The sequence below is a fragment of the Natrix helvetica genome (genome assembly GCF_964273705.1).
Source record: "Natrix helvetica genome assembly, chromosome: 6".
In the NCBI taxonomy this organism is placed as follows: Eukaryota; Metazoa; Chordata; class Lepidosauria; order Squamata; family Natricidae; genus Natrix; species Natrix helvetica.
Genome location: NC_138553.1, coordinates 1,199,977 through 1,217,189, shown reverse-complemented (window position 1 = coordinate 1,217,189; position 17,213 = coordinate 1,199,977). Strand labels below are relative to the sequence as shown.

Genomic DNA, 17,213 nt, shown 5'->3' with positions numbered 1-17,213 from the left:
AACACAGTGGTCTTCACTTGGGACCTGTTAAGTATCCCCTAATTGTCATGGCATTTATGCATAAACAGGTCAATTCCTTCCAAAGGACCCCCCCACTGCTCCTGTCAGTCAACTCTTGGCAAGATAGGCTGCATAATTGCCTCCCCACAACATAAGACAGACTTGAACCCTGGGCCCTCTCTCTCTAACAAAAGGAAGTTCAATGTAGAGAAAAGTAAAGTCTTACACTTAGGCAGGAAAACCCCAAAGGACACATGCAGACTGGGGTGAAACCAGGCTTAAGAGCAGTGACTGGGAGAGGGATCTTGGAGTCTTAGTGGACGACCAGCTAAATGGGAGCCACCCGTGTGAGGCGGCAGCCAAAAAAGCCAATGCATTCCTAAATTGCATTAACAGCGGGATACAATCAAGACCAAGGGAGGGACTAATACCACTCTATAAAGACTTAGTAGAGATCACACCTAAAGTACTGCATCCGGCTTTGGTCACCACACTGTAAAAAAAGATGTTGAAAGAGTGCAGAGAAGAGCAACGAGGATGATGAGGGGGCGGAGGGGGGGACGTCACATACTGTAACAACCAGAAAGGGAAAATGTGAGCGTGCACAACTGCGCATAACCCACCACACAATCCCTCCACTCTCCTCCTTCCTTTCCTTCCTCCTTCACTCATTTTGATGTGTGCCTTCTTCACAACAACTATTTCCAGCAGGGTCACAAAAGTCCATGTGGCAGCTACAGCCACATAACCACAGAATTATGTGTAAACTGATATTTCGAAAGCTTATCTTGTTAAGTTCTTAAGAAGTCTGTTGCCTTCTTGCCAAGCATGGTAGAAAGACGGAAGGAGTTTGCGAAAGTGGTGAACATCTGCAGCTCGGGTGGAGGATGAGGGTGGAGGCGCATTCTCCTAGCTGGTGGTTTTGGTTTCCATACATTACCAGGCCAGGTAACATCTTCAGCAGAATGGCAGTGCTGGTGTTCTTCTGCCTGTAAGGGCTTCGTGTGGTCAGTAGGTCTTGGGGTGGCAAGTTCATGTTAGGTGGGGGCCTTGGGATGGGTCTTGTGATGTGATGGGTCAGGTGTGGATCATGTCATGGAAGGAGCTTCTTCCCTTGGGTGAGCATGTCCTGTTTCTCAACTTATGTCATGGCCCTTCAGTCCTTCCCTCAGTGGGACCTCAGAGCAAGACCCCACCTCCATTGGCCACTCTTGATTTATAATGTATTGGTTTGATTTTGGGGATGCCTGACATTGGAGCAACTCTGGATATCTTACACTATAAAGCAGGATGGAAGCACAATAAGGGGAGGAGTTTCTACCTGCTCTCCGGATATTAACACCTGTTTTGTGTCATCTTATCTTGCATTGCAGGGTGTGAAGATGTGAGCTCTCTGGTATATAAAACAGACCATTGGGGATTTAGAGGATTCTTCTCTCAGACTGGATCACCCTTTGAAGGTGAGACCTGTTACAGAAAGACAAGTAACTTGATGTAACTTTAGCGAGAGAGTTTACCAAATATTTGTACTTAAAACTGCTTTGAAGAATATCAGAAACTGCTAACTCCTATCTTCTTTTTTTTTCTATTTTTCTTTATCCTTCCCCCTATTTTTGGTGTTTCTTAGATTTCCCTCTCTCTCTCTCTCTCTCTCTCTCTCTTTCTCCCTCCCTCTCTCTCTCTCTCTCTTTCCCTCCCTCCCTCTCCCTCCCTCCCTCCCCCTCTCTCTCTCTCTCTCTTTCTCCCTCTCCCTCCCTCCCTCCCTCTCTCTCTCTCTCTCTCTCTCTCTCTCTCTCTCTCTCTCTCTCTCTTACTCTATATTTGTTTATATTAATTTTCCATGTTCCTATTTGAAAGTTTTAATAAAAACTATATGCGACAGCTTTAGGGATACTTCTGATCCCTCTGTCATGTACTTATGTATCTTGCTGTGATCAAAAGGGTTTTCAACAAAATCAGTAAATATTTTGATGCAGCAGCAATCCCCACAGTTCGAAATCTTTCAACCTCCTTTGCAAGAATTCCTGGGGGGGGGGGAGAGATTATAAGAGATAATTTATTTGACTGATGAGGCATCATAGCATCTTGAATTCATTGGGGCTGGGGATTAACAAACGGTCCCTTCTCCAAATTCTTCTATGAGGTAGCCTGCTCTGACTTTACACCATCCAAACATCCTGGACCACACCAACTATGACCAGATCCTAGTGGTCACAATGGAGGGAACCAACTAGGAGAGCAAGAAGCTCAGGATCTACATTTTGAGAATTACGGGCTGTGATTCCTGGCAGTCCGGGGTCTCTACCAATTGCTCAGTGTGGCTCTAGGGAGGGGAGGGGGCTGCAATCCAGAGATGAACAGGTGGGTTTCACGGTTGAGATGAGTGCTCGGTTCTTCCTTCTGGGGAGGGGCACCCGAAAGGGGGAAACCTGGTATGGTTGGAGGACATTCAAGGTTCTTCTCAACTTCTGTTTCCCTCCTCAGTTTGGAGATGCTTCTCATCACTTGCTTCATCTTTGGCCTTTTGGGCAGCCTTACCTGGGCAGGTAAGTTGTTGCCAGCAAAGCTGATATATCCCACCTCCATCCTGTTTCTCTATGGAACCCCATATATCTGTGGTTGTTTTAACCATATTCAATTCTTGGTGACTATGGGCATGTGCTTCCCATATATTTAGACCTTGGTTAATTTTAATCTCTTAATTCTTAATTTTAAAAAATTGTAATTTTAGTGTTTTATTCTTCCTCTATATTGGATTGGATTTTAACATTGTAAGCTGTTCAGAGACACCTCGTGATGGGATGGGTGGCAACCAAATTGAATAAATATTTTTTTAAAATGTTCTTCTCATTTTAGATTATGTTTTTTATAAGCTTGTAAGCTTGGCTGACAGTGAGATGGGCAGCACATGAAGTTAACAAATAAATATTCCCTTGCCAAGAGCATTTCATGAAATTGTGTGTGTGCGTGTGTGTCCGTGTGTCCGTGCAACATGGGAATATCAAGCTTGAATCCTTGTTGGGTTGTGGGTGTTTTGGGGGCTATGACTTAGCAAGGGAAGACCTCTGTGCTCCTGAAGGACTTTCTGAATCTCCATCCATCAAGTTCAGAGAGCACATAGTCCCTCCCCTCCTCCTCCTCCCCACCACAAATCCCACTCCCTTCTAGCACTGATGATGTTCCCTAGTTAGGTAATGGAACATCTGCAAAGATACAACTGAGCTCAGAGAGCACCAAGGATCCCACAGTCCTCCTCCTCCTCCTCCTCCTCCTCCTCCTCCTCCTCCTCCTCCTCCTCCTCCTCCTCCAGAGGTGAGTTCCTACCAGTTTGACCCAGTTCATCTGAACTAGAAGTAGTATGGTGGCCTGGGTCACCGGGACCGGCAATGACCCAGGCCTGCCACGCCCCTCCCCCAACTGGTTCCCTGGTCACTGCTGTCACCACCGCCATCTTGTTTTTGAGTTCTGCGCAAGTGCAGAGCAACTTTAATTGAACTGTGCACACACACAAAGCGCGTGCACGAGTGAACCAACCGTAAAGCTGGCCAAAACCTACCCCTGTCCTCCTCCTCCTCCTCCTCCTCCTCACCCCCAGAGAGGAAGCCCAATGAGAAGATGGCCATGAGAGCAGCAGGATGAGGAAGAGGAGGATGCAAGAGCATTGTCCTCTCTGGACACGAGAGACCCAGTTGGAACTCACCAGTTAGGGAGAAGGCCACGACCAGCAAGCCCAGGCCCACAAAGAGGAATCACCCCATGGTCTCCTTTCCTGCAGAGAAGAGCAAAGAGCAGAGTGGCAGAAGGGGGAGGAAGGACCTTGGGGGGGGGGGGACTCTTCAGGAAGGGCGATCCAACATCCAACGTGTGACCAAGCTGGAAACCCCACACTTTGGTTCCCACTTTTCCACTTTTCTCCCTCCTTGGTCATCCGGCAGCCTTGGTGGGTCAGAGCAGATCCTAAAGGGCAGAAGAGCCTCCGCTGGAAAGTCTGTCCTGTGCATCCCTTCCCCAGAGATCCTCCTAGAGGCCCCTTGCTCCCTGCCTCCCACAGATCCCCTGCTGGAACCTGGACGTTGCCAGCAGCCCCTGCAAGAGGTCCCTTCAGGTGGAGAAAGACAGATGCAGGAGTGATCTGGTGCAGGGGCCTCACCTGTCAGATGCCCACGGGTGGGAGAGCCCCACTCACCTGTGCCTCCACAGGTAGCAAGTCTGCTCAGTGGCAACTCCAGCCTAATCTCCAGCAAAAGGAACGGAGGCATTTATAGACAAGGCAGGGGGTGGATTTCTGTTGGGGGGAGGGCGGAGGGAGAGAGAATTTGCTTTGCTTCAGGATTTCTGGTCCTGATTAACAACCTGAAATCAGCTTATTTGCACCATTAAATTTGGAACACGATAAGGGCACAGAACGTTTACTCCTGGAGGTTAATTGCATTGATTGATTGATTGATTGATTGATTGATTGATTGATTGATAAGAGTGTTCCCCAACCTTTCCGGCTTGGTGGACCAGAGGAGGTGGTGGTGGCTGCAGAGGTGGGGGATGATTTCTCATGCACAACACTCCCATAAATGTTGCTTTTTGTGCATTCTTGCTCATCCGCCTCTTCCATGGCCTGGCTCTGAATGGGTTGCGGCCTATTTCAAACTTTCTTGTAAAGTTCTTGAGAAGCTCCTTCACTTTCTGTCAAGGATGAACTGCTTCGAAAGTGGAAGGTGTTTCTTGCTTGGATGAGTCTGTCCCATTTCTCCCTTGGCCAAATATGCTGTGACCTCTGAGTCTTTGGCCCAGTGAGATCTCTCAGCCAGATGCTGCTCTGCCCCATATACGGATCTCTCCATTGGGATCAAGATGGTTAGTCTGACTTTTTAGGAGTTTTATGATTGCTATGTGTGAAACGTGTTTCTTGTACTGAGCAATCATAAAACACCTAAAAATTCAGACTAAGTGAGGCACGCAGTTCTCCTGCCTCATAGTAGAGGGCGCTTGTTTGGGCAGGGCCCAAGGCAAGAGCAGAGTTTAAGTCCTCTCTGAAGCACCTGGAAAAGGTACGTGTGGGTCAGAGGGAGGGGGAGGAATTCAAACTTCATTCTCCTGGTGCAGGGCTTTGGGCAAAGGCTGGAGGGAAGGACCCTGGCTCACTTGTGCTCTCCCTCCCCAAGTGTAGTTTACAATACAATGCAATAGCAGAGTTGGAAGGGACCTTGGAGGTCCTCTAGTCCAACACCCTGCCTAGGCAGGAAACCCTATACTATTTCAGACAGATGGCTATTGAACATCTTTTTAAAGACTTCCAGTGTTGGGGCATTCACAACTTCTGGAGGCAACTTCTGTTCCACTGATTAATTGTTCTCACTGTCAGGAAGTTTCTCCTCAGTTCTAAGTTACTTCTTTCCCTGATTAGTTTCCACCCATTGCTTCTTGTTCTGCCTTCAGGTTCTTTGGAAAATAGTTTGACTTCCTCTTCTTTGTGGCAATCCCTGAGATATTGGAACACTGCTATCATGTCTCCCCTAGTCCTTCTTTCTATTAAAGTAGACATACCCAGTTCCTGCAACCGTTCCTCCTATGTTTTAGTTTCCAGTCCCCTAATCATCTTTGTTGCTCTTCCCTGCACTCTTTCTAGAGTTTCCACATCTTCTCTACATGGTGGTGACCAAAACTGAATGCAGCATTCCAAGTGTGGCCTTACCAAGGCCTTATAAAGTGGTATTAACACTTCACGTGATCTTGATTCTATCCCTCTGTTGATGCAGCCTAGAACTGTGTTGGCTTTTTTGGCAGCTGCTGCACACTGCTGGCTCATATTTAAATGGTTGTCGAAATATTTTGATTGCAGGCACAGCCACGTTGCCTTTTCAAACCTGCAATCAGTGAAGCTGGGGTGGATTTTTACATAGTGGATCCTTCCGGGGCTGGGGAAAAATGTCTGTGCTACAGCATGGCTCTTTGCCTGGCTTCCTGCCTTCCCCTGTGGTCTCCTCGCTGGTGCTCTCCCTCCCCAAGTGTAATGACTTCCTCCCCAGGCCCCCATCCATTTCTCTCTCACACACACACAGCTGGATAAAACTATATAAAAATCCAGCCCAGCTTCACTGATTACACATTTGAAAAGGCAACGGTGCTCCGCCTGCAATCAAACTCCGCTTGAGTTGGGAGAGCACAAGCGAGCACTGAGGAGACCACAGGAGGAGGCAGGAAGCCAGGCAAAGAGCCATGCTGTAGCACAGACATTTTTCCCCAGCCCCGGAAGGATCCACTATGTAAAAATCCACCCCAGCTTCACTGAATTAGAAGAATATGGCGAAGTGGCAGGATTAAAGATCAATAAAAACAAAACAAAAATGATAACCAAAAACATGACCAAAAAGCAAAAAGAGGAACTGGAAATAATAACCAATATGCAAATAGCTAAGAAAGTAAAATACCTGGGGATCTGGGTGTCGGCAAAATGTTCCACAATTAAAGATGATAACTATAACAAATTAGTGATACAAATAAAGAAAGATTTAGAAAATTGGAAAAATATTCAACTATCGCTCATGGGACGCATAGCGACAATCAAAATGAATATATTAGCAAGAATCCTATTCCTGTTACAAGCCGCACCTATTAACCCAGGTAAAAAATTTTTTCAAGAATTAAAGAACATAACCAATAGGTTTATTTGGCAGGGACGAAAAGCGAGGATCAAACTAAAGTCATTGCAGGACAGCAAAGAGAGAGGAGGTTTAGCACTACCAAATTGGGATTTACACGCATTGGCAGTATCAATAACATGGGTAAAGGATTGGATAGAGCTAAAGAATAAAAGAATTTTGACCCTGGAAGGCCATGATTTGCAAGCAGGCTGGCACACTTTCCTATGGGATGATAAAAATAAAACACACAAATACTTTCAAAAACATTTAATTAGAAGAGCGTTATTGCAAAAATGGCTCAGAATAAAAAAAATCCATTACGTGAAAATCCCGAATTAGCTATCACCAACAGAAAGGACGACTCATCCAAATTTTATAGATTGGAACAAGATACTAAGATATAGAGATTTAATTGATAGACAGGGAAACTTAAAAACAGTTGAAGAATTGGCAGAACGGAACAAGAAAGTGGACTGGTTAACCTACTTTCAAATCAAAACTAAATACAATAATGATACCAAATCATATGACATTGAAACAGAATCACACGAATTGGATAAAATCATCCAAAGCCCAGATAGAAAATTGATAGGGAGAATATACAAATTTCTCCTGAAATACAAAATGGAAGAGGAAATTGTGAAAGAACAAATGATAAAATGGGCACAGAACTTTGGACACAATATTGAATTAGACAAATGGGAAAAATTTTGGGGAACAAACTTAAAGATGACACTCTCGGTCGCATATAAGGAAAACCAGTATAAAATGTTTTACAGATGGCACTTAGCACCAACAAGGTTAGCCAAAATATCGCCAAACACATCCCCAAAATGTTGGAAATGCGAATCAATACATGGAACATACTATCATCTATGGTGGACCTGTGAGGAGGCTAAAAGGTTTTGGAAAAAGATCCAAAAGTGGCTGGAGGCAATAACGGGATTTAAAATAGACTGGAAACCGGAAATTTTCTTATTAGGATTACTGCCTACAAAATACAAAAAAGAAATCCAGTACTTAATATTGCATATAATAACGGCGGCAAGGATTGCCTATGCCCAGAAATGGAAAAACAAGCTAACCCCAAGCGAAGAGGAAATAATAAGAAAGGTGATGGACTGTGCCGAAATGGACAAATTAACTAAAGAAATCCAGGGAAAAGAAGAATCAGAATTCTATCAGATATGGGATAAATGGTATAGGTGGATGGAGGAAAGAAGTAGGGATCTTAGGCGATAAATAAACAGAATGTGGTAGCTCTCATAGAGGGTTGTCAGTGTTAAAATGTTTATCCATTGAATAATATAAATACGAATGTCTCTTGATAAAAGTACTCTCAGAACAAATGTAGCTAAAGGAGAATGTGGGTATCGTTTTTGATTTAAAATGCACAATTTAATGTGAATGAAGTATAAAGAATGATTGTAGTAATGCACGGAACTCAAATGTAACCAATTGACATGCTAGCTGGCAGTTGTATTGAAGAGTGTTTTGTGTGTGTGTTATTTGTCTAATTAAAACAATAAAAAAATAATAATAATAAAGGAAGCCAGGCAAAGAGCCATGCTGTAGCACACACACTTTCCCTCAGCCTCTTTCTTTTGGAAGGCTCGGGTCGGCTCCCCTCCGGCTTCTCTGCCTCTCCTCTTACCCCAGCCTGCCAGCAGGAGGTGAGTGGGTGGGCTTTATTGTGTTCCAGGCATTTCCCACCCAGACAGCAGGCTGCATTTGCAATGGTGGAGGTATTTGGGGAAGGCAGCAGGGGAATGGGGGGGATGGCAGAGGAGTTGCTTTCAAGCCACTGGAAAAGATATCCAATCCAACTTTTATGTGTTTGCGCGCATGTGTGTTTGTTTGAGAGTGAGTGAGAGAGGGAAGGGGGTAGGAGAGATAGTCCAATCCAACTTCTCTGTGTGTGTGTGTGTGTGTGTGTGTTTGAGAGAGGGGGGGTGAGGGAGAGAGGGAGGAAGGAGGGAAAGGGAGAAGAAAAAGAATATAAAAGAAGGAAACTTCTTTCACAAAGGAGAAAAACAAATGCTGTCGCTTTAAATTGGAACTGAGCATGCCTGGCTGTGGAATTCTGGGAGTTGAAGTCCACAAGTCTAAAAAAATTTGAAACCCACCACTGTGTCAATTCCTCACCAGCCATAAACCTCACCACAAGTCACTGCAAAAAGCCCTAGCTTTCGTGCACTCCCACCACTTATGGTAGAAGGTCCCTAGTGCAGCATTACATTTCCAACATCATGGCGATAAATTTTTGTTAATTTTAGCTAATCTTGTGGGTGGGATGTGCCACCTGTAGAACATCTTGGATAAGTTTTCTTTATACGAGGTGGCTAAAGTTAACTTTCTGTGTCTTTCCCATAAGTCTTGCCAAATGTCCAAATCTATGCTGTAACCAACGTTCCTATTTCATGCTAACATGATTCCCTTTACCTGCTCTCCCGCCAATGTATAATCCAATAGATATTGGTATAATTTTTTAAATCATTTTATCCACCTAGTAAAATTCTAATTCTGTAGGTTCTTTCCTAATGCCACATTCTTTTTTGTCTTTCACATATTGAGGTTGGAATTGTGAGTAAGCCCACCATTCCAGTTCTATTCCTTCCTCATATAATTCTCTTCTAGATTTTAACTCACCTCTTTCTTTTAGTACCTCATTATAATTACTTTCCCTAAATTAATAAAATTTGGATGAACGAACATCTCCAATGTCGATAACCAGTTTGGGGTTCCATGTAATTTTGTTGTTTAATCCTTAACCAAACATCAAGTAGAACTCGTCTTATATGGTGCCTCTGGAAGTACTGATGGGTTTTATGTTTGCCATCCCATGGGAAGGCATGCCACTTTCATTTGCATACCCTGACCGTCTAACGCTAATAGTCTTCTATTTTTAAGTCCCATCCAATCTTTTCCCCATGATAGAGCAGTCACTTGATAGTATCTTTCCCAATTGGGCAGTCTGAATCCTCCTCTTTCTTTGGGATCCTGTAAGTTTCAGTTTAATTCTAGGCCCCTTTCCTTGCCAAATAAACTGAGATGCCATTTTGTTTAAATTTCTAAAATATTCTTTCTCCAATCTTATTGGTATATTTTGAAACAAAAAAAGTATTCTGGGTCAGATGTTCATTTTGACTGTTGCTTTTCTCTCCATGAAGAAGAGCTTTAAATTTTACCACCCTTCCAGATCCCCCTTAATTTGGTCAAATAGTTTATTGTAATTATCTGCTTTGAGTGTTACGCATCTCACTGTTAATTTTATTCCTAAATATCTCACTTTATTTGCTATTTGAATGTTTAATCTATCAGCCAATTCATTTTTCTGCCCATTTGTCATGTTTTTCACTAATAGTTTTGTCTTTATTTACCTTCAAACCGGCTGGTTCCCCATATTCTCCCAGTACTTCCATTAGCCTCATACCAGTTCACAATGGTTTTTTCCATCATAAACACCAGGTCAACTGCAAATGCTTGGAGCTTAAATACTTCCTTTTTAATTTCTAGACCCTTAATTTGCTCATCTTTTTGAATTATCCTGGTCAAGGCCTCTAACGTTAATATAAATAATAGTGGTGATAAAGGGCACCCTTGCCTTGTGCCTTTTTGAATTTTAAAGCTCTGTGTTGTATCCCCTGGAAACGCCTTAGGCATTGACATCCTCGTAAATTAATTAGGGCAACTCTTGAAACCTTCACATCCCCATTTATTACCACTCTGGCCACTTGATTATAATATATTGCCTTAAACATATTTATGAAGTGTCCACCAAATTCCATATACTTTAACTGGCACAAAATAAAATCCCATTTAACATTGTCAAACGCTTTTTGTGCATCAATAAATATCAAGGCCATTTGTTTCTCACTGTGCACTTCATAATATTCTAGGATGTCTAGTATCGTCCTGATGCTATTTTTTAGTTGCCTTCTTGGCAAAAAAAAACCATTCTGATATGCATGGATAAATTCCCCCAAGATTGATCTTTTGAAGATCTTCCTCCTTACTTTATTTTGTCCCTTCCATCTAATTTTCACTGGATTATGATCTGCCCAGAAATGTTATCAATTGTAATTTCTTCTACATCTGAGTTTAATTCTGTTGACATCCAGGCCATATCGATTCTCGACCACAATTGATGTCTACCTGAGAAGTACATGCATTGGTTTTTTTTCCATATTCCTTTCTCTCCAACTATCCTGGATGCCCAACTCTTCTGCCATTTTGAAAAAAGGTAGTAGGTAGTATTCTTCTGATCCCTTTTATTGTTTTATCACTTCTATAATCCAAATTTCTATCCACTATTGCATTGAATTCTCCACAATACAAATACTCTCATTTTCTATCTCCCCAATAATATTATGCAACTTCTTATAAAATTGTTTTTGCCCCTCATTTGGGGCATAGATTCCCTCAAGCACAATCCGCTTTTTGTTTAATGCAACTGATAATATTAATATTCTACCTTCATCAGCTCTGTAGATTTGTTTTACTGGAATGTTATCTTTAATGTATACAACTACACCCCCTTTTTTTTCCTGTTGTAATAATGATGCAAACGTGAAAAAAGATATCTGTATTTTGGGAACCTTGGCAGTTAAGAGAAGCAATGCGTTGGGTTACGTGATCCTCATACGTTGAACCTATGCATAGAGCATGGAGGGTCATCCTTGGCTTCAGAGTGGACGGTGGTGCCAGGATGTCTCTCTGGCCTTTTCTCAATGAAACAGTGAGAATTTCACATCTAGCCAAATCTTTCTCTGGCTTCTTAGAGAGGCCAAAACATTATATTGTATGGAGTCAGAAAGATCAGAATGTATACTGTCAATCAATCAATCAATCAATCAATGAAACAAACAAGATTTGCCTTCCAGGAGTCAAATTGTGTGCCCTTATTCTGTTCCAGATCTAGTGACCCAAACAAACTTCTTCCAGGTTGTCAATCAAGACAGAATTTATTTGACCTCCTGGCCCATCAGGAGGAGCAAAATCAGATCCAAGCTACAGAAAGCATCCATGAAGCAAAGGGACGCAGAGCAGAGATTTTGGGAAGGCTCCCTTGCTTCTCCAGGCGCTTCACCAGGCGCTTCTGTCCCCCCCAGAGCAGCAGAAGGAGACGTTGCATCAGAATCTGCACTTGCAGAGGTATGCACGTGCGGACTCACAGTTCAGATCGTTCCACTTCTTGTAACCTAGGCAGAGAAAGGAGACGTTTTGCAGGCTTAGACCTCAGAGTCCCAGGGGAGCATTTCCATGGCTCCTCCCTCCTTTGCAGGGGTACCTGAAGATACTACAGGTGAAGAACCTAACTGGCTAAAACGGGCTTCTGCATTCAGTGGAGTGTTGTAACCAAGGTAGCCAAGAAATCAGGATCAACAGCTTGAAATAGATCTATACTAGTCTCTCTTTATTCTTTGTCGATAAATATAAACATAATGCAAATCAGGATATGGCAAGTAGGCTTTGCCTGTCAAGCTCTGCTCAGCCACAAGAGGGCAGCAAAGGACCTGAGATTTTGGTCCATCTCTTTGGCCTGTCAAAACTGGATGGAGCAGCATTGATTTCACTGTCATATGATTGTTATATGGACCCTTTTTTCCTCCCATGTGCTAAGGGCATCCCTGGATGATGGGTGTGGGAACAAGTATAGTGGCTTGCAAAGAGGCCCCCAATTAAAGATTCAACCTAGAAATAAGGAGGAATTTCCTGACAGTGAGAACAATCAACCCATGGAACAAAAGTTGCCTTCAGAAGTTTTGGGACCTTCATCATTGGAGGCTTTCAAGAATAGATTGGACTGCCATCTGTCAGACATGGTCTAGGGTCTCCTTTTGGGCAGGGGTGGGTGGGAGGTTGGACTAGAGGATCTCCTTAGGATTTTCATCCAAGGAATATTTCCCAAGTTCTCTCTGAGTTCATTAAAATCAGATCTTTTAAAATCTAAGACTCTGGGAGCCTTATGTTCCATTGCTTGTGTTTGCATCATGTTTTCTTCATATTTTAAGGCAATGGAGACTGGCAACTGGGTAGATGGGGGTTGCTTTTAAACCACCTGTTGTCTCTTTGGGGTCTTCCTCAAAAGGGAGAAGAAATAACTGGTTGAGAAGAAGGCTCCTGACATGGGAAGAAGAAGGGAAGTTTGGAGAGAAGGACTGGAAGGAGTGGGCTCCATCTCAATTTAGGAAATGGGTGGGGCTGGCCTCAACTATGTGTTCCTGTGCCAGAGAGGTCATAAATCGCCATTAAGACCATTATGTGGGAGTAGCCACAATGTGCCACCCTTGTTTCCAAAAATATCTACTGGTGAAAGGTTGGATCAAGTCCACTGGCATCCAGTATAAACCACTGTGATTTAAAAAAAAAAACAATGAAAGAAATTTTGATGCAAAGATCTGCCTTTGTCCTGGACTCCTTACATCAAGAATTAATAAATATATTGTGTGGTTTGTGATGTTGTTGGCTTTGCACCATGCAACAAGGGCTGGGTGAGACTCAAAGCTCTAAGCAATCTCTACTTCCATGAAGTTGGGGGGGTGGATTTTAGGTCAGGGGGGTTTCTTTAAATCCCCCATGCTTTCTCCAGAGTTCATGGTTTTACAGTTGTGATTGTGGTTGATTTTTAATTAACCTAGGCAGGTGCTAATTTTTTCCTTGCCAAAGAGTAAATGTTCAAAGAAGGGTTCTCACTCTCGGAAGTGCATCCTCGGCTCCCTTCCCTCCACCTTGGCTTACCTGATTGGCTCCAAAGTTCAACGCAATATTCATTGTTCCGGCTGTTGTTGGGCTCTCCTTCGTTCCACGCCAGGTAGCTGTTTCTGGATCTATCTGTCCACTGCCAATTGCGTTGCTATAATGACAGGGAAGCCACGTTAATCAACTGAGGAAGGGACTCTGGTGCTTCTGGACCCAGGTGGAGACAGGAAGGGTTGGCAAGGATCAGATCAACTCTCTCTCTCTCTGTCTCTCTTTCTCCTCTCCCATTCCCACTCCCTCCCTCCCCCTCTGTCCATCTCTCTCCTTCTCTCCCCTCTCCCTCTCTCTCCCTCCCTCTCACTCTCTCCCTCTGTCCCCATCTCCCTCTCTTCCTCTCTCCCCTTCTCCCTCTCCCTTTCTCTCCATCTCCCCCCTCCCCTTCTCCCTCTCCCTTTCTCCTTCTCTCCATCTCCTCCTCTCCCCTTCTCCCTCTCCCTTTCCCCTCTGTCTCCATCTCCCTCTCTTCCTCTCTCCCCTTCTCCCATCTCCCTTTCTCCCTCTCCCTTTCTCCTTCTCTCCATCTCCCTTTCTCCTTCTCTCCATCTCCCCCTCTCCCCTTCTCCCTCTCCCTTTCCCCTCTGTCCCCATCTCCCTCTCTTCCTCTCTCCTCTTCTCCCTCTCCCTTTCCCCTCTGTCCCTCTCTCTCATTCTCCCTTCTCTCCCCTCCCCTCCCTCCCTCTCTCTTTATCTATCTATTTGATCTTAGTTGATCTGGAAGAACTAAGCAGGGTTAACCTTGATGAAGTCTTGGGCAGGTGATGATCCAAGAAAAAGCTTCTCAGAAGTAATTAATACATCTACATTAATGAGTCGTTTGGTGGGAGACCATCAGCAAAACACTTAGAAAATAAATCGATGACGACGACAACGATGAGAGAAAAACATTTGAAGCACGCTTGCAGGAACTGGGTACGGCTAGTCTAGTGAAAAGAAGGACTAGGAAGGACATGATAGCAGCATTCCAGTATTTGAGGGGCTGCCACAAAGAGGAGGGGGTCAATTTATTTTCCAAAGCACCCGAAGACAGGAGAAGAAGCAATGGATGGAAATTAATCAAAGAGAGAAGCAACCTGCAACTAAGGAGATATTTCCTAACAGTGAGGCCAATCAACCAGTGGAACAGCAATTGTGGGGGGCCATTGCTGGAGTTTTTTAAGAAGACAGCCATTTGCCTTTAATGGTATACAGTCTCCTGCTTGAGCAAGGGGCTGGACTAGAAGATCTCCAAGGTCCCTTCCATCTCTATTCTATTCTGCTTCCTCATGGAGGATCCGTAAAAAAAAAACCTACGACAAACATTCGTAACAGAAATGAACCTACTTTCTGTGGGTCATTCAGTCCAATCCAGACATTTCCACCACTTTTGAGATAGTCGGAGACGTATTCGGCCAAGTCAGTTGACTCTTCACGGCTATGGATGGAGGCCAGGTGGCAGCCTGGCTTGTATTTCCTGCAGAACAACTGGAAGGGAGCGACAAGGGAGACTGGCACATGTTAAGGAGACAAGCAAATGTGTGTGTCTGTGTGTGTGTGTGTGTTAGTTTGTGAAAGTGAGAAAAGAGTCAGGGAATCCGATTGCGTGGTCCTAGCCCCTCTCTTGACTGCACTGACTCCCCTCAGATGCCCTTTCTAGATTCTGCAGCTCCTGAACAATTCCAGATTCAGGAGATAAACTCTCACATTCTCATCCCTTCAGAGTCAAGGAGACGCTGGAGACGCCACCAGAGTTGCCAGTGAAACATCAGGAAACCTGTTGTCCAGATCATGCTCAGCACTGCCCAACAGATACCAGTCAGGGAAGCCCACACCAGTATAGTGTCCAGAGCATACTTGCATTTCAGACTGCCCTAATGGTTTTCTTTTCTTTTCACGCACACAGCCTAGTGGCCCTCCCCTTCAGCCCAACCAGAGGGGACCTGGGTGTTACTCAAGGCTCTGCCTAGACTTCTCCTCTGCCTGGGCTAGTACAGTATGTTCACAGATACACAGCGCTTCTCACCTCGGCATCGTTCCAGCTCCTGTGGTCATCGAAGACCTTGTAGCAAAAGCCATTATTGGGGAGCCAATCACGGGGACAACAACAGCCTTTGGCTCCTGTGTGGGAAGAGAGGAAGCTCAGTGAGAAGGTGGCCAAGAGGAAAGGTGGTGGTGGTGGTGGAGGAGGAGGAGGAGGAGAGGAGGAGGAGGAGGAGGAGGAGGAGGAGGAGGAGGAGGAGGAGGAGGAGGAGGAGGAGGAGGAGGAGGAGACATAGCTGGGTCCACAGAACATTCTGAACCTGCTGAGTTGAAAACATCTTTGAGGACAATACATTGAAATTGATTTGCAGCTACATTTACAAAATGTCCAAAGCTTGTTTAGGGTTAGCCTTGGTTAATTTTCTGGAAGCTGCATATCTTGTGTGAATCAATTGAGTTGGTCCCAAGTCTTGGAGCAGAGAGAGAGAGCAGGTGGAGTCTAAATTGCAGAATTAGCCAAACAGGTGTGAGAAAATAACTCCACCTTTATTCCTACATCTATGCTCTTTGATCCCATACCTGGCCTATGCTCCTGTTAGAGATGTCTTATAAGGCAATATATTATAGTGCTTGCTTTAAACTTGCAAACTAATGAAATATTTGTAACCCATATTGTGTAAAACTTATAGCATGCAGTATCATCAGTTTTGAGATATTTTGGAACACGAAGCATATGGGACATTAAGAAATAAGAAACTGAAAGCTGCAGATGGTAGGAGATTTCAGATGAACGCATCTCATCTGACAGAACAAGGAAGGAAGTTGTGAAATGCGTGCAGAAAAGTATAAAAAGAATGCCTTGGGGAGAGTTCAGGGCCACTGGCTGTAGCTCATCCTTGCTGGATTCAGCTATGTCAGTGGAGCTTATTGCAATAAATTGTTAATCTAAGTTGCGCTACGTTTGCTATTCATGTTCAAAATTGCTCATGAAACAATAAACCTCTGATCTTGAAGTAAGATTTACTGCCTGTGGTTGCTTATGGTTCCCCTTTGGTTTTTTATCGGGATATTTTTACCACGCAGGGATAAAAAAAAAAGAAACTTCAGGGAGAGGATGCTGGAAGGAGTCACACCAGGAAGGGGTTCAGAGGCTAGAAAAATGGCCTCTCCGGACACGAGAGACCCTGTTCAAACTCACCATTTGGGGAGAAAGCCAAGACCAGCAAGCCGAGGGTGAGGAAGATGAATCGCCCCATGGTCTTCCTTCCTTCCCTGCAGAGAGGATGGGGGGAGGAAAGGAGGGGAGATGGGTGGGAAGTCCAGACTATGACCAAGCGGGGGACTCCCACACTTCGGCTTGCACTGTTTCGCTGGACCCCATTTCTCCCTCCATGGTCATCCAGCAGCCTTGGTGGGTCAGAGTGGACCCTGCATTGCTGGAAAGGCTCCCCTGTGCATCTCTTTCGCTTCCCCAGAGACCCCCTGCTCCCTGCCTCCTGCAGACCCCCTGCTGTTACCTGGACGTTGCCTGCAGCCCCCTGCAAGGGGTCCCTTCAGGTGGAGAGAGACAGACACAGGAGGAATCTGCTGCAGGGGCCTCTCAGGTGCCCACAGGTGGGAAAGCTGCACTCACCTGTCCTTTTTTCTTCACAGGTAGAAAGTCTGCTCAGTGGCAACTCCAGGCTCTCCTCCAGCAAAGGGAATGGAGGCCTTTATAGGCAAGACAAGGGGTTGGGCCTTTTAGGGGGGTCAAAAGGGAAGGGAAATTGCTTTTCTTCAGAAGGGATTCCCCCCCCCCCCCCCCAGGGAGTAGCTTGTTTGCACTAAAGATGTAGGAACAGATAAAAGCAACAAAAT

The 17,213-nt window shown here is 44.6% G+C and overlaps 2 protein-coding genes across 4 annotated transcripts in view; one reads left to right on the top strand and one right to left on the bottom strand.

The window, feature by feature from the left end:
- The first annotated feature begins 990 nt into the window (after positions 1-990).
- The window catches only part of LOC309394510 (lithostathine-1-alpha-like), a 57,848-nt gene continuing 41,625 nt past the window's right edge, over positions 991-17,213 (top strand). The window contains exons 1-2 of the mRNA XM_081957755.1: positions 991-1,118; positions 1,374-1,460. Coding sequence (XP_081813881.1) covers positions 1,073-1,118; positions 1,374-1,460 — 133 coding nt within the window. The 5' untranslated portion in view covers positions 991-1,072. The remainder of the gene's footprint in view (positions 1,119-1,373; positions 1,461-17,213) is intronic.
- On the bottom strand, positions 10,893-17,081 carry LOC309394517 (C-type lectin lectoxin-Thr1-like). Of its 3 annotated transcripts, none has more exons than XM_081957767.1 (6): positions 16,990-17,081; positions 16,555-16,628; positions 15,400-15,491; positions 14,721-14,861; positions 13,380-13,494; positions 10,893-11,839 (listed from the first exon to the last, which is right to left on the bottom strand). In XM_081957767.1, exons 2-6 carry the CDS (start codon positions 16,610-16,612, stop codon positions 11,772-11,774), a joined length of 474 nt encoding a protein of 157 aa, XP_081813893.1. In that variant the 5' UTR covers positions 16,613-16,628; positions 16,990-17,081; the 3' UTR covers positions 10,893-11,771. The 3 variants fall into 3 exon arrangements, with proteins under 3 accessions (XP_081813893.1, XP_081813892.1, XP_081813894.1); XM_081957766.1 differs by having other exon boundaries at positions 15,400-15,494; positions 16,990-17,078; XM_081957768.1 differs by lacking the exon at positions 10,893-11,839 and adding an exon at positions 12,465-12,992 and having other exon boundaries at positions 15,400-15,494; positions 16,990-17,078.

What these genes read in the sequence shown, in the direction of transcription:
- LOC309394517 (XM_081957766.1), bottom strand. Translation starts at nt 16,612, where the DNA reads ATGGGGCGATTCATCTTCCTCACCCTCGGCTTGCTGGTCTTGGCTTTC. An exon ending in GACTGAATGACCCACAGAAA is followed by an intron (nt 13,495 to 14,720) that starts GTAGGTTCATTT and finishes CTGTCATTATAG; the next exon opens with CAACGCAATTGGCAGTGGAC. An exon ending in TGAACTTTGGAGCCAATCAG is followed by an intron (nt 11,840 to 13,379) that starts GTAAGCCAAGGT and finishes TTCTCTGCCTAG; the next exon opens with GTTACAAGAAGTGGAACGAT.